Source organism: Artemia franciscana, chromosome 14 (genome assembly GCF_032884065.1).
Source record: "Artemia franciscana chromosome 14, ASM3288406v1, whole genome shotgun sequence".
Lineage (NCBI taxonomy): Eukaryota > Metazoa > Arthropoda > Branchiopoda > Anostraca > Artemiidae > Artemia > Artemia franciscana.
In genome coordinates this window covers 7,315,055-7,331,459 of record NC_088876.1, presented here as the reverse complement: position 1 = coordinate 7,331,459, position 16,405 = coordinate 7,315,055, and the positions used below count along the sequence as shown (strand labels likewise).

The 16,405-nt window shown below is 36.6% G+C and overlaps 2 protein-coding genes across 3 annotated transcripts in view; one reads left to right on the top strand and one right to left on the bottom strand.

Annotated features, from left to right (window-relative positions):
- LOC136035260 (THO complex subunit 7 homolog) overlaps positions 1-12,730 on the bottom strand; it is a 31,474-nt gene extending 18,744 nt beyond the window's left edge. Inside the window, exon 1 of one of the 2 annotated variants that reach the window (XM_065716931.1) lies at positions 12,633-12,730. In XM_065716931.1, coding sequence (XP_065573003.1) covers positions 12,633-12,711 — 79 coding nt within the window. In that variant the 5' untranslated portion in view covers positions 12,712-12,730. Of the gene's footprint in view, positions 1-9,920; positions 10,102-12,632 lie in introns of those variants that run through there. The other variant, XM_065716930.1, reaches the window with a different exon arrangement.
- Positions 12,731-12,733: 3 nt separating this feature from the next.
- LOC136035257 (uncharacterized) overlaps positions 12,734-16,405 on the top strand; it is a 68,509-nt gene continuing 64,837 nt past the window's right edge. The window contains exon 1 of the mRNA XM_065716928.1: positions 12,734-12,871. Coding sequence (XP_065573000.1) covers positions 12,784-12,871 — 88 coding nt within the window. The 5' untranslated portion in view covers positions 12,734-12,783. The remainder of the gene's footprint in view (positions 12,872-16,405) is intronic.

Sequence of the window (16,405 nt, the reverse complement as noted above, 5' to 3'; positions counted from 1 at the left end):
AAGAGGATAGTTCAAGTACTATCAGGAGTATTTTTTTTACCCCTTCCTACAATAGCCTCACCCCCAAAACCCCCATGGGTAAATCCCAGTAAATAATTTTTATTCCAATAAATCTCCGTGAATACCATGAAGGATGATCTTAGCTATGTTCTATAGAATACTGTAAGCCCAGTTACTAAAGCCTTGGCAAAAGACCCAATAGGCGAAAAAGAAGAAAAACAACAAGAACACAAGAAGAAGACGAAAACAAAGCCCAAAGACAAAAGATAAGCTGCTTAGTATATGAACTATGCTGCAAAGGCACTTGATACAATTTTACTATAGATGAGGGAAATTCCCTTTTTAATAATTTATTATATAACAACGTATATGGTGGGGTGGCGGAGGATTATCACCTTGAGATTCTTTCAAAGGACTTTCAAAATCATACAAAAACAAGAAATTATGCAGAGTACGAGATTTTAGTGAAAACACTGACTTGAATAAACCTTAAACAAATATTTTGACTGTATTTTCAACAACCGTCTTTAGAATTAACAAAAGCCAAGAGCTCCTATGGCACTTATGACGAGGTCGGAACCTAAAATTAGACTCGGTACTAGAGTTATCGATTTCATCATCCTAGCACTTCAAGAAGCACCGAGCAGGCCAAACCACTAGAAATCCCTCCAACTCCCCCAAAGAGATTGGATCCGGTCCGCTTATGTCAATCACGTATCCATAACTTGTAATTATTCTCGAACTCTGCCCAAGTACTAGATATCAATCATGTATCTAGAGCTTGTGCTTAATATTCCCATCAAGTTTCATCCCGATCTCTCCATAAAGTTTCCCAAGATTTCAGATTTCCGAGATTTCTGATAATTCGTAAGATAAACCTACCTCCATTTTCACGATTTCCCCTTCCTCCAGTCCCCCCTTATATGGTCGAATTGGGGAAACGACTATTATCAAGTCAATTTGTGCAGGTCTCTGACACGCCTACTAAATCGTCCTAGCACGTCCAGAAGCACCGAACTCACCAAAGCATTGGATACATCCCCCTGACTCCCCCAAAGAGAGCAGAACTGGTCCAGTTATGTCAACTACGCATCTAGGACTTATTCTTATTCTTCCAACCAAGTTTCATCCCGATCTCTCCACTCTAAGCGTTTTCCAAGATTTCTCGTTTCCCCCTCCAATTCCCCCAAATATCACCGGATCCTGTTGGGATTTAAAATAAGAGCTCTGAGACACGAGTCCCTCCTAAATATCAAATTTCATTAAGATCCGGCCCCTTGTTCATAAGTTAAAATACCTCATTTTTTCTAATTTTTCCGAATTACCCCCACCCCCAACTCCCCCACAGAGAGCAGATCCGGTCCGGTTATGTCAATCACGTATCTAGGACTTGTACTTATCCTTTCCACCAAAATTCATCCCGACCTCTCCGCTCTAAGCGTTTTCCAAGATTTCCGGTCTCCCCCTCCAACTTCCCCCAATGTCACCAGATCCGGTCAGGATTTAAAATCAGAGCTCTGAGACACAATTTTCTTCTAAATATCAAATTTCGTTACGATCCAATCACCCGTTCATAAGTTAAAAATACCTCATTGGTTTCTAATTTTTCCGAATTACCGAATTAATTCACCCCCTCAGCTCCCCCAAAGAGAGCAGATCCGGTCCGGTTATGTCAATCACGTATCTAGGACTTGTGTTTATTCTTCCCACCAAGTTTCATCCCGACCTCCCCACTCTAAGCGTTTTCCAAGATTTCCGGTTTCCTCCTCCAACTCCCTCCGGTGTCACAGGATCCCGTCGGGATTTAAAATAAGAGCTCTGTGTTACGAGGTCCTTCTAAATATCAAATTTCATTAAGATCCAATCACCCGTTTGTAAGTTAAAATACCTTGTTGTTTCTAATTTTTCTGAATTACCCCCCCCCCCCCCCAACTCCCCCAAAGAGAGCAGATTCGTTCTGGTTGTGTCATTCACGTATCTAGGATTTGTGCTTATTCTTCTCACCAAGTTTCATCCCGATGTCTCCACTCTAAGCGCTTTCCAAGATTTCTGGTTTCCCCCTCCAACTCCGCACAATCTCGACGGATCCGGTCGGGATTTAGAATAAGAGCTCTGAGACACGAGATCCTTCTAAACATCAAACTTCATTAAGACCTGATCATCCGTTCGTAAGTTAAAAATATCTCATGTTTTCTAATTTTTCCGAATTAACTGTTCCACCACTACCCCCAAGATGGTCGAATCGGGGAAACGACTATTTCTAATTTAATATGGTCTGGTCCCTGATAAGCCAGCCACCTTTCATCGTCCTAACTAATCTGGAAGTGCCTGAACTAGCAAAACCAGGACCGACGGACAGACAGACAGATAGACAGAAATTGCGATCGCTATATGTCACTTGGTAAATACCAAGTGCCATAATTATGTCAATAGTCTGAAATACAGATACCTGTATTTTGACCTCCTCCTCCCCCTACCCCCACAAAGATCCTACCACCTTGTATGTAGGTGGTAGGAAATACCTTGTATGTAGGTGGTATACAAGGTAGGAAATACCTACCTTGTATTTCCCTCTCCTGCCTTTCAGTCAAAATTAACGGATCTACCACAAATGGGCCCCGATGTAAGGTGTGACAGCTAATTTCATGTACCCAATATAAACATAACCACTAAATTTATTGTGTTAACATCATATTACTGCCACATTAAGAAGCTCTATACACAGTGTTGTAGAAGTAATTAATTACAAGTATTTAAATAGGTATATAATTACTTTTCAGCGTATTTAAATATGTGTTTATTTACAAGCTAGATCAAGTAATTAGATGCGTATTGAATTTTGTTTTTCTGTATTTAAACACAAACTGATTTTTCCCAATATTCGTATCTTTTGTCTATGTCATATGTCAAACACAGTTTTCAAGATTATTCACTGTTTTTCTAAACTGCATTGTATACAGTCAGCTTTTTAACATCTAGATTTAGAAGAAGACCCATAGGAACACTGTACTGGAGGCCAGCTATGTTTGTAGAGTAGAATTATAAAAACAACAAAAGTTCAGTAGCAAAGGCAAAAAATTTTCACTGGTCGTCATTGGTAGTATTTAGTCTTTTGAAGTAAGGATGGCATTTTAACGTGTTTTAACTAGACTGAGTGTACTAAATTAAACTAAAAAGCATAATATCTGTGTCATAAAAAGTCCAAGGCACTAAAATTAGGTGGAACATAAGTTGAGAAGTCGTTTTCGAGAAGTTATTAAAATCTTAGTCTATGCTTCGAGCTTTTACTTCTTATCAGGCAAATAATAGCATTGGGTCAAAACAGAGACTCAGGTGGAAATGAGACAGGTGATAAGCACAAAAACTGGTTCATTTCATAACATCTAATGGCAAGTAGACTTGTAAATGTCTTCTTCCCAGTTTGCTGGCTAATTAAGTAATTTTAAGCTTATTTCTTCAAAATTAAAAACAAGGCTTGAGAAGCAAAATAACTTTTAATTTAGATAATAATAATATTTGAGGCTCTTTTGGATGTAGTAAGCAATAGAATCAATCAAGAAGACTCAGACTAAAGCGTGGATGCATAAACTGCAAGGAGATGTAGGCAAAATCTTGTATCAAAAGCTCTCCCAAATCCAGGTTCATAATCTTTAAGTTCAGATGTGATGGTGCATGTAAGTCTGAAGGAGAGGCTTTTGGTCATTTACTTCCCTGCCACTAGACTACTTTGCCTTGTTTTGTAATAGAAAAATCCAAATATTTGACGATTAGTGAATTAAGAACCGTACAACCGTTCACATGTGCTTTATTTCTGTCTAGATATCTTGAATAAAATAAAAGGAATTGTTGTTAAAATTTGAACTGCTCGTATCTTGTTGAGGTTGTTTCTTATTTATTTATTTAATTCTTTAGCTGGTCAGTGATGAAACGCAGATTCGTATTCCACAAAACAGACACGTTTTGCTGAAGATTGTGTTTAAAGAAAATGTTTGTCTACAATTTATTGCTTTGTTAGGTAGGTGCAGGTGTCTGAAAATGTTTCATTTTCTAGCGGGTTCTTGACTAACTGGCTTATGTTTTTTTTTTTAAGAGCATAAAGATCCAGGAGAAAAAGGAAGGAAATGCGTGTTTTCACAGACACTCTTAATGGTAATGAGTCAGAGACGCCACAGTCAAACCTTCAAATCAACCTCTTCAGCCTCTTCAAATCAACCTCTTCAGGAGAGGTTGTCAAGCCTTCAAATCAACCTGAAGATTGTAACAGTTTGGATTCTGAAGCCATGACAGAACAGCAATCTAGAAAAAGAACTCGAGCAGATATTTCTTTGAGTAAAAGCAAAGTAAACTTTCTCGGGGGTAAATTGATCATCTCATAGAGGGCTCAACAATTGAAAAAGTGCGGCCTCTTGACAATGCAGAGAAAAAAGCTTTCCAAAAATCTTGTGCAAGGCCTGTCTCAGGGGAATTCTCGACAAGATGCTGTGAAAAGGATTGTCGACGTCCAGGACCAGATTGGGCGGATTTACACCAAACTTAACCTATCAAAGTTGAAAACGACTGGGCTTAAGTTCCTCGAGGAGTATACCAAGGTAAATGAGCCTGTCGCCAGGGCACTTGACATACTACAGAGGGACAAAAACTTTTCTCTAGGAACGCAGTTGGCCCTGTAGATTACGCTAAGAAATAAAATGATAGACATGAAACAAAAATGCTCTATCAAGCACACACAAGCTCTCGTGTAAGCGACTTTTGGATGGTTTAGACAACTGTTTTGCACATGCTTTTACAATACAGCTAAGTGAACCTAGTTCCAAGGAGCTAGCAATAGCTAGTGACAGGGGCGTCACTTGAGGGGGCCAGGGGGCAATCCCCCCACCAATAATACAGAGACAAAATTATTACAAAATTACCCATGACCCTTGACTATCCAAATATGAACCCCTCTCCCCCCTCCCCAATAAAAATGCTGGAGATTCGCCCCTGGCTAGTGGAAGCCACCCTGGTTTAAAGGGAGGACGGATGCCGGGATATATTCGTGACCAAATCATTGATGTAATTTGTGACGAAATGAAACATATTTTGCTAGCCCAAGCTGATGATCAGTTGACTGGTTGTCATGCCAAGCCCCAAAAAAACGTTGACAGATTCTGATGACTTTTTCACTTTCGAGAGTGATGGTGTTGGGACGATCCCATATTCTTCTTTTGGCTATAGCATGAAACTTCAGTTATTGAGGTTGAATTGACGATAAAAACCGTTCGATTGAGTCCTTACAAGATTATGAAGTCGTTGCAAGATTTTCCCAAAAGTTCAATATTGCCATACCATTGTCTGCTCCAGTAGAATACCTTTTTTCTATTTGAGGTTCAGTTTTCACTGCAAAACAGAGTCAGTTTGGAGATACAACAATCTAGAATTTTCTTTTTACAAGCAAACTCCCAATTTTGATAATGAATTTTGCAAGAGTTTTCATTATAAGCGGTACGCTTTGAGAAAAAGGTATTGAAAAATGTATATAATTTGTATTTTAAATACAAATTTTACAACTAGCCTACATAATAATTACTTCCCTGGCAATGTATTCCCAATTACTTATTGATTACTTTATGGTATGAGTGATTTTTCCACAACACTGCCTACACACAACCTAAGTCTTTCTCAAGTTTCTTTAAAGGAAGTTGATACTCAGTCTGCCTAGAATACAGGCACATTAACACTTACAAAAAATTATAAAGCCTTTGGTTTTTAATTATTTTTTAATTTAAAAAGTCTTTTTATTTCAAGCTTAAGACCTAACAAGCAAACCACCTAAGGTCTCAGCAAGCTACTTCTCAAGCATGCCCCACTCAGAGATTATCACTTTCTCCCCAAAAATGAATGGACTTAGTTTCTTTTAATAAGTTAAGGCATTTTGTTATTAATAATGATTTTTTCATAAATAGGGACAGGAAGATATCCTCCTCCGGTTTTATGTCTAGGCTGTCTTTTACTTAAATTTAAAACAATATTATGGCTTGAGAATTGAAAAAAGCTCATTGAGAAAAATCTAACTGAAAAAATTTGAGCATCCATTTAACCTTTTTTTTCAGGTAGTGCTGGGAGCTATGGCATACAATAATGGGCGTTGTTAGAATTTCAAGCAAATAAAACAGATTAATCTATGTAAAGGTTGCTTTAAATATATATATGTGAAATCAAACTATATATCTGTGTGTCCAGTACTTATTACTAAACTGTTCATCCAATCGTCAAGAAATTTTAAGACGTTAATGAGTACACTCTTACGGAGGTTTTAGGCACAAAATGTCTCTTCCCAAGGCCCTCTTATCGTTCCGAATACTTTTCGTGCTGACTGAAATTAGAGGCCCTTGAGCCTCTAACACATAACACCTAACGGGTAAGTTAATAATACCAACCTTATTTTTAAATACCCTTAAGTTTAAAAATGGGAATGCTATTATAAGATTTTTCTAGGGAGAAATTACCAGGGGATTTCCTTTGTAGGGGAATATTTTTCCGTAAGGGAATTTGTCCGGGAGAGAATTTTCCGTAGGGGAATTTTCTGGGGGTCTGCAGAGAAAATTATTCTGCGGAAGGGGCGGGGGAGGTTCTGGAGAAGAATTGTCCACTGGGAAAATTTTTCAAGTATATATATATATATATATATATATATATATATATATATATATATATATATATATATATATATATATATATATATATATATATATATATATATATATATATATATATATATATATATATATATATATATATGACTTATTAACACACGTGGGGAATTTTCTGTGGGGCAAATTTTATGCAGGGGGTGTCTTCTACAAGGGGGAGTTCTCTCTTGAATTCTCTGTCTTTTGAGATCACAGCAACCCACAAAGTGGAAGGTGTAAAATAAAGACCTTGTTATAACTCTATGCTAATAAGACAGAAACAATCAGGTGTTACTTCTGGAGAGACATTTACCTGTGCTGAAAGTAAATTAGTTAATAAAATGTAGCTAACGTTTAGTAGTCTTTAGTAACAAAAGCATGGTATCACTGGCAAACATTTTTTTTAAACCTAAGACAGACCACTCAGGCCATGCAATAGTAGCCCAAGTTCAAGGTTATCCACTGAACACATTCTATTAGAACATAATTATGAACATTTGAATAAGAAAAAAAAATATTAAAATAGAAGATGGAGAAAAAAATATAAATAAAATAGATGCAAAAAAGTCTTTTTAGTAAATTAAAACTCTTACAATGGAAAAAGAGGCTTCCTTTATTGATACAAGTAAAAAAAATATGCACTTTAATAAGGGCATACCATACCCTTACTTGACTACCCTGCACCAGGGACAAGCAGGCTAAAACCGTGAAAGATCCACAGAACGTCAAAGGTTTTAATTAATGAGTGAAAATTTTTAATAAAAGGTGGATATAGCATGCATACAAAGGAATATTTCCACATGCTCTTGGGCAGATGGTTAAATGTTGATAGGCCTCTTAACAAATATTTACTAGATGATGGGATTATCACAATTTAAAACTTAGCACAGTCAGGAGAATAAAATATTGAAAGAAGAGTTCAGAGCCTGATACCCCGGGAAGGTGTGTCCAAGTCTCTATCTCTATCTGTACTACATGTATAATGCTGAGAAAACTGTATATAAGCATAGTGCATTGCTTTGGTCCTAAAGGAAAAACCCTGGGAAAATCCCTTACATAAAACTACCCCTATGCAGAAAATCCCTCCCCCATGTATTAACAATAATCAACTGTTTAAACTTAAAAGCATTTGATCTCCCCACAGACAATTCTCTCCTGGACAACATTCTTCACCTGCAGAAATCACCCCTGTCTTCCCCACAGAAACTCCCCTTTCCCAGGAAAATATTTAACACAAGTAAAATAACAATAGTCTTTTTAAATTCAAAAGCATTTGAAAAATTAGGTTGAATACCAAATCAACAAAATTGTAGAACATCAAATTCAAAGAATTGTTTGTGAAAGAAATTTCATAGTTTTTGGAAGTGTATTAGAAGACATAATTCATAATTAACAACCCTATTAATTAGATATCCAGAAACATGAATGACATGACCAGAAGAAACAGTGAAGTATTTCCAATTTCATTCATCACAAAAAGTACTAACATTACCATGGGGAGAGGGAGGGGATTTATGCCTAAAACCTGCACCAGAGTGTACTAAAAAAAAATCTAAAAGGTTCTTGGTGATCATATGAATAGTGTATCAACACTTACAGGATAGACAGACATAAATACAATTTTATGTCCAAAGCGCTGAATTGTTTGTCCAATCCCGACCAGATCTGGTGAAGGGGAAGTTGGGGGGTGGAACCTAAAATCTTGGAAAACGCTTAGAATGGAGGGATTGGGATGAAATTTGGTGGGAAAAATAAGCACAAGTCCTAGATACAGGATTGACATAGCCGGAACGGATTTGCTCTCTTTGGGGGAGTTGGGGGGGGGGAGTTTAATTCAAAAAAATGAGGTATTTTTGACTTACAAAAGAGTGATCATATCTGAATTAAATTTCATATTTAGAAAGACCTCAAAACTCAGATCTCTTATTTTAAATCCCGACTGGATCCAGTGTCACTGGGGGGGGGGGGGCAGAAATCTTGGAAAACACTTAAAACAGAGAGATCAGGATGAAACTTGGTAAAAAGAATAAGCACAAGTCCAAGATATGTGACTGACATAACCGGACCAGATCTTCTCTCTTTGATGGAGTTGGGGGGGGGGGGTGATGAGGCATTTGTAACTTATAAACGGGTTATCAGATCTTAATGAAACTTGAATTAATGAAATATCTAGAAGGATCTTGTGCTTTAAAACTGTCATTTTAAATCTTGACCATAATCCAGTGACATTGAAGGGAGTTGGAGGGGGAAACCTGAACTCTTTGAAAACATGATTGGATCTTAATGAAACTTGTTGAGTTATTGGATCTCTTATTGAGTGATTGGATCTTAATGAAACTTGATATATTGAAGAATCTTATGTCTAAGATGCTCTATTTTCAATTCGAATCCGGATCTGGGGACATAGAGGGTTGGAGGGAGGAAACAGAAATCTTGGAAACCGGAAATCTTGGAAAACCCTTAGAGTGGAGAGATCAGGATGAAACTTGATGGGAAGAATACGCACAAGTTATAGATACAAGATTGACATAATTGGTACAGATCCGTTCTCTTTGAGGGAGCTGGGGGTTGTTAATTTGGAAAAATCAGAAAAATTGAGGTATTTTTAAATTAAGAATGGGTGACCAGATCTTAATGAAATTTGATATTTAGAAGGAAATCATGTCTCAAAGCTCTTATTCCAAATACTGACCAGATCTTTTGACATTGGGGGGAGTTGGAGGTGAAAACCGGAAATCTTGGAAAACACTTATAAATGTTGTAGATATGTGATTGATGTAACTGGACTGGATCTGCTCTCTTTGGTGGAGTTAGATGGTGGGGTTCAGTGCTTTGGCAAGTTTGGTGCTTCTGGATGTGCTAGGACAATGAGAATTGGTAGGGATAACAGGGAGCTGCACAAATTGACTTGATAAAGTCGTTTTCCCTGATTCAACCATCTGGGGGGCTGAAGGAAGATGAAAAATTAGAAAAATTGAGGTATTTTTAACTTACAAGTGGGTGATTGGATCTTAATGAATTTTGATATTTAGAAGGACTTTGTGACTCAGAGCTATTATTTTAAATCCTGACCAGCATTAAGCCTCTGATAAATCCTTTTAAAGCAATCTGTTGATTCTTAGAATTTAGCTAGAGCTCATACCATATAAGCTCTTGGCTCTTTCAACCTTGTCACAAGTGCCATTTGAGCTCTTAGCTCTTGTTTCTATAGCATTTCTATGCTCAATGTTTTCTGTTGATTAGCTTACTTACTTTGAAAGTTAAAAAGGAAATTTTTGTCCTTGTTTTGCCTGAAAATTCTGGTGCAAGACTTTTCAATATGCAGCATTCTTACATTTGACCAACTCCCATCAATATCATCAGTAATAAGCTTTTTCCAGTTGACATTGGCAAGTTTTTCAAAGCCTGTAGTTTCCATATTTTTGCTGCTTAGAAAAAGGTTGTCTGGTAGGCAGACATAACTCCAAGATAATTACTACATGGTCACTTTTACCAACAGGTATGGCTAAAACATTTTGGAGAATGATATTCTTCTTAGAATGCATTCTAAGAAGGTCAGAGTTACTGAGAATAACCAGATCAAGAATGTTGGAAACTTGACAATGCCTGAAACAACTTATCTGTTATATTATTTGACAGAGGGAACTATCATAGAGGGCAGACAAAAAAGGAGAATCTCTAATACAAAAACCAGATCCATCAGTCTATTGGATTCCAGCAAGGTTAAAGTCCCCCAAAAGGACAAGATCATAGGTGGCAAAATTGCATCAAATGAGATAACATGGAAGCCAAATTAGATTCAGAGTCCAAAACACAGGGAGCACTTCTATAAACAACACCCACTACAACTGACATTGTTTGATTGTGTATTTTTATTCACACAGACTAGATTCCATTAGTAATCAGAGAATTAAAATGAATGAGACTAACCTTTAGTCCATCTCTTATATATAAGCACACTCCTCTGTGGCTAAGTGGGGAATTCAGATCAGAAAAGAGTAGATAACCATTGATTTTGATTTCGTCAGGAGATAAGACTGACAAGGTGTTTTTTGGTGGAACTTTTGTAATTGCTGCAACATCCCTTTCTTCTGATATTATATGAAAGGAAAGTTTAGAAAGCTTATTAAGGAGGCTATTCAACATTGGAGCTAAGGAGCCTCACTCCTTGTGAGGTAGGAGTCCAAGAGGATGTAGGACTAGACTAAGAAGGAACCAAAGGACTGGTAAAATTGTTGGACATAGCATATGAAACAACAAAGAAGAAACAGCAGGTGAGCAAGTCATTGCAGAAGAAACAAGAGAAATGTCAGCATTTGTCAGGGAAACATTATTATAAACAGTACTAGATAGTTGAGACAAAATTTGGTCTCAACTGAATTCAAGTCCATAAACATTTAACAATTAACAGAGATAGAAGGAAGCATCAAAATTAGCAGGCCATAGGAGCAGTTTGGAGGATTGCTCTAACTGGCAAGTTCTTTTTTAATGATTGCACCCTTGTAAACTATGAAATCTCCCTCTCCATTAGCTTTTCTGCCTTCCTGTGGACTATCACCATAGAAACTGATTGATTGTTTTGTTTCAAAGGCTTTGCTTTCATCTAGTTGATGGCACAGAGAAAAGGAGAGGATAGCCTGTTCACTAAAGGGGAAGGGAGGGGGGTTAACTTTGTAGGATGGAGATGACCAGAAACATGGAAGTGATTACAACATCTTCCTTGATAATTGATATTCTCTGGGGGAAAGGTCCAGAAAATCAAGTTTTCTTGTACTTCATTTAAGAGGAAGATCTTTGGTAAAATCCTAGTTTAATGACTTCTTGCTATCTTGGAAAGGGGTTAGTTTAGGAAAACAAAACTTTTGGGGACAGGTCTACAGGCTAAAGTATATCCTGGGAAGGTATTTTAAAGTATATACCTCAACTCCTTCTCCCTCTTTTCAAATTGTGACAAAACAACATTTTACCTAAATTTTCAGTTACCAGTTGCTTTTTCTCTACCTTCAGTTCTAAAAATGCAATTCCTGTTATTTGATTAGAAATCTGAACCATATCAATGTTTTTTTTCCAAATTTAGGGAATGTATTTGTATATCTTTAAAACCTTATAAATTGGGATTGAGCAAACTTGTGAACCTGAAAACAATTTGTTGCACTTCATTCAAGCAGAAGACTTATATTTTATAAAACACATATTTTAAAAGGTCAGAACCCTCTAGAGGGAGAGGGAGTTAAGACAGGTACTCCAAAATACCTTCCGGGGACATACTTTTGCCTGTAGACCCATCCCTGAAAGTTTCATTTTCTTAACCTAACCCCTTTCTGAGATAGCCAAAAGTCAATAAACTAGAATTTTACCAGATCTTTTTTACAAGGTTACATTTTCACAACACAAACATTTTTAGAGGCCATCAGTGGTCACTGTTCTCTAGAGGGAGGAGTGGAGTAGGTACTTCAAACTTCTTTCTCAGGACAAACTTTAGTCTGTTGACCTATCCTTGAAAATTTCCTTTTCTTAACCTTACCCCTTTTCCAAGATAGCAAAAATTAGCTGAATTAAATTTTACCATGTATTTTGCAGATCTTTGAAACCTTGTAAATTGGATTGAGCAAAGCTGTGATGCAGACAATATATTTTTCTTGTCTCAAGGGAGAATGAGTGGAGGGAGGTACTTCAGAATACTTTCATAGGACATAATTTAGTCGGTGGATCCATCCCTGGGAGTTTCATTTTCATAACCGAACCCAGTTAGAAGATTTTCTTCAGCAAATGTGTCTAGCCTATGTCAAACTGAGGTAGGCTAGTTTGTCAAACAGCTGCAAAAAAAGTTGAAAGAAACTATTGACGTAAAAAAACATGTATAAACTTCAGAGTAATCAATAAAAAATAGAATGATGATAGTTCAAACAGGTAGTTCAAAACCATTTTAGATAAGATGTAGCAGACTATTTTTTCCACATTTACCTTCATTCATATTTGTTTCTGGATTCGAAGCTATGCAGATACTACTAAGCCGAAGTTTGGAATTTTTCAAAATCTGCATAGCTTAGATTTTGACCGTTTTCGTCCAGAATTCGACCCAAGAAAATATGCTAAATTCAGAGAAATAGAGAATATGGCCGCTCCTCATGAGAGTCCTTCTAGCCTATATGGACAACCTTGGTCTATTTGGGCTGAGAAGCTTGGCAGAGAAAGTCCACAAAGTATTTTATTTTTCTAACACTAACTCAGAATTTTGTAAACACCTGGCAGATGTGTCTTTTGGTATTTTGCCAAATTTGAATTTGTTCTTGTAGCTCTTAACACCTTAATAACCTTATTTCACTCAAGTAAGCCATAAAAAATATCTTGGAATACATTTATTTTCGTTCAATATGTATGTGAAATTTTAGGTCAGTCTAGGCTAGAGCTCTAAAGGCAAATCTTCCCTTGTAAGACATCTTGGATAAAAACTTAAATAATTTATTCTTGGTAACACTGTAGTTTTTATAATCAAGCACCAACATACAATGAATTTGGTAGAAAGCTAACATATTTAAACCCTGCATTGGTGATTTACATAGGCCTTGGCAATTTTGACATTATCAGTAGGTCTAGCTGAGTAGGCTATGAAACTAAGAAAAGCTTATTTTTCAACTGATCTAAACTTAAATAAAGTATAGTCATTGCTCTCCTAAAGTTAATTTAAGGACTAGCCTTTATAAAACTTTCATATTAATAGAAGTTTATGTTTTGTTGGCACTGATTTCTCCAGATTTTAATTTTTCAAATAAAAATGTCTCAGCTTTAAGAAAATTATATAGCCTATTTTTATTGCTTATCTTGCTTTAAGATTTCTTTTCTGAACTAGGCTGTTCCCAGCTACAGTAGCCTAATAGCAATAGGCCCACAGTAATACTTTTCACCTTCATGTTAGACTATAGATTTAGTTGATTTATTTCAACTTTCCCTCAAATTTTCTCTTCAATACCCTCAGATTCACTGGTCTATTGATTATCCTCTTATCATTTTCTATAAGTTCCAAATTAGTAAACTCAGTCATTCCTCAGTTATGCTTTTTTGACAACCTGTATGCCAGAGTATGTTTTGATTTAGTTAAATGTTAGCTTAATTCACACTACAGAGTAAAATTAAGGTCCATACTAGATCAATGTTCTCTGAAAGGCTCATCTGAATACCTTTCATCTTTTTGGACACTAAAGGTCAAACATGCCCACCTTTCTCAACAACAAATACCTTGAGGGCTCTGGGGAGAAGGATTGAAATTCCAAGATACATTGTTACTAAACCTTTCAACTATGCTGAACATAGTGGCTATCTCAAATTGTGATTGGATATGTTTAATGAATTGATAAGTATGGGAAGGGGACTGGCTGCCCTCTAATCACTTCTTGATTATTAAAAAGGGCACTAGAACTTTCAATGTCCAATTGAAATAGTTCCTTCCAAGGTTTCTGTTACAACTATATAAAGTGCCTTGGTGAAAAGAAAAGAAAAACATAGTAGTAATACATGGTGCCTGTATTGCTCTTTACTTAGGAAGCACTATTGTGGTGTCTAAGATATGTTGAATCTAAAGTTGCTGTTATAAAGCAGAATAATCATATTTAGATAGGCTAGGATATAGGTGTGAGTGTTGGTAAAGTATAAATATTAAATAAAAGGTATTCTACATTTGTCATTCCAAGATTAGGAACCTGTTGTTCATATTTATAGAAGATGCATTTTAGTTGAAATATCTGTCCAAGATTAGGTGGAAGTGAAGAAAGACTTGAGAGTCATGATTAATTAGAGTAAAGCCAAGACAGATAGTCTCTGTGAGAGACAAAGCTGGCATAACTTTAGATTATGACTATAATGGATTATGACTATAATGTAAGTTGGGCTTTCTTAAGCCATTTGAATTTCATTTCCACCCTTCCCTTAGATCAAAATAAATGAAAAAAGTCTGCCCCTGGGCTCACAATTTTCATTTTTTTTTTCATTCTCTTGGCTTCAGTCATGTCTAAATTCCCACCAAGTTTTACTCCTTAAGCCAATCTAATTACTAGGCTTTATATATCTGCTGAATCTTTACTTGAAAGAATTGACAAAACAACTCTCTTAGGTATACAATTTATTGGATATTCAGTCCTAGGCCAAGATAGTTTTCAAATCCTCTTTCCTTGGCTTTTCTCTTTTCAAGCAATCAGAACATACTGTTGTATACCTTCATGCAGGAGCAGAGCTAGGGTTTTGAGTTTGGAGGGGGATATAAAGAATGTGTTAATAAAATCATCCAGTGCATCATATGTGGATACATTAGCTAAATTAAGACACTAAAGATGCTCTAAAGTTCCAACCAAGGCATCAGCACTGTATGCTGATGCCTTGGGACTTTGGAGGATTCCCTCCTTAGCTGTGCCCATGCCTTTGTCTTGGGCTTACTTCAGTCACAAAATTGTCTATCATGGTTTTGTGCATCCTTCTTTCAAGTCCAAGGATTTTATTATGCTCTATTTCAAGCTTAAAGCTGAAGTTATTTTGCTTAATGCAGATCTTTTAATTGGGGTATTAAGTATTTTCTTTGAATGCAACATAATGGATGAGGATTCTAAGGGGCTGAGAAATTGCTGCCATCATCTGCAAATTCCTATATCATTTTATGCTCTGATTGATTGCTTCCATTCACATGATTTGGAAGGTACAATTTATAGCTTGATGAGAAAGATCCTAAAGAAATGCCCTTACTACTGGCATCATTTATTGCCAGTATATTTTTATAGCTTGCAGATATTTTTGAAATATAGTTAGGGATGTCTAATAATCAGTTCAAGTATTTATGGGGAAATGAAGAGGTGAGCAGATTCCCTTCCAGAACCTGCAGACCTTTTAATCATGTGAACAGGAAGAAATAGTGTCACAAGGAGAGAAAGCTCCATAGAAGGAAGTGATCAGATACATTTATAGAATATAGTGATTGATCAAACCTTACCTTTAAAGGTAGCCCTTTGTCTTTGGTGGTCCTTTGATCCTTCTAGAACCTCTATAATAGTGCCAGATGAATTTCAGAGGCCCCAGAATAAACTGGACAGTTGGATTTGACAATAGTCTTATCCAGGACTTAAAAAGAGGGATTGCTAAGCTGAATAGGTGATGGCTTTTAAAGCAATGAATTACTCCAAAGTTACCACTAGAGGAAGATTGGATTTAACTGAGATAGGCATTCTAAGAAACATTAGCTGAAAAATGGATTCCAAAGAGACAAAAATTTATCAATTCTCTTGATGGCTTCATCCATAGCAGGGGTGACATTAGAATCTAGTGACTAGACCTTCTGAGACATTTATTTCTGATTCTCCAGGAGATTGACATGAAGGATAGGAAACCACTAATTACCCTGAATGTAGCTTGGAGTAATTACCTTAATTTGCACTTCAGATTAATGATGGTCCAATGGATCTGTGTTGCTCCATGAGTGATGACAGCTGATGCATGTTACTGATCTAGATCATGCCAGCAGTATTTCCAGCTCCTGCATGACCACTCATTATTCAGTGACTTCTTGAAAGTTACAGGTGAAGTTGCTGACACTGTAGACTTGGAGAGGGAATTCCAGTTGATGACAATTCTTTTGGAGAAGAAGTTTTGACACATTCTTGTGTTCATGTGGCATTTAGAAAGTTTCTTTGAATGGCCTCTTGTATGGGATTGGTAGGACTTATTCAGGTTGGGGAGACTAGATGTGTCATTCAAGA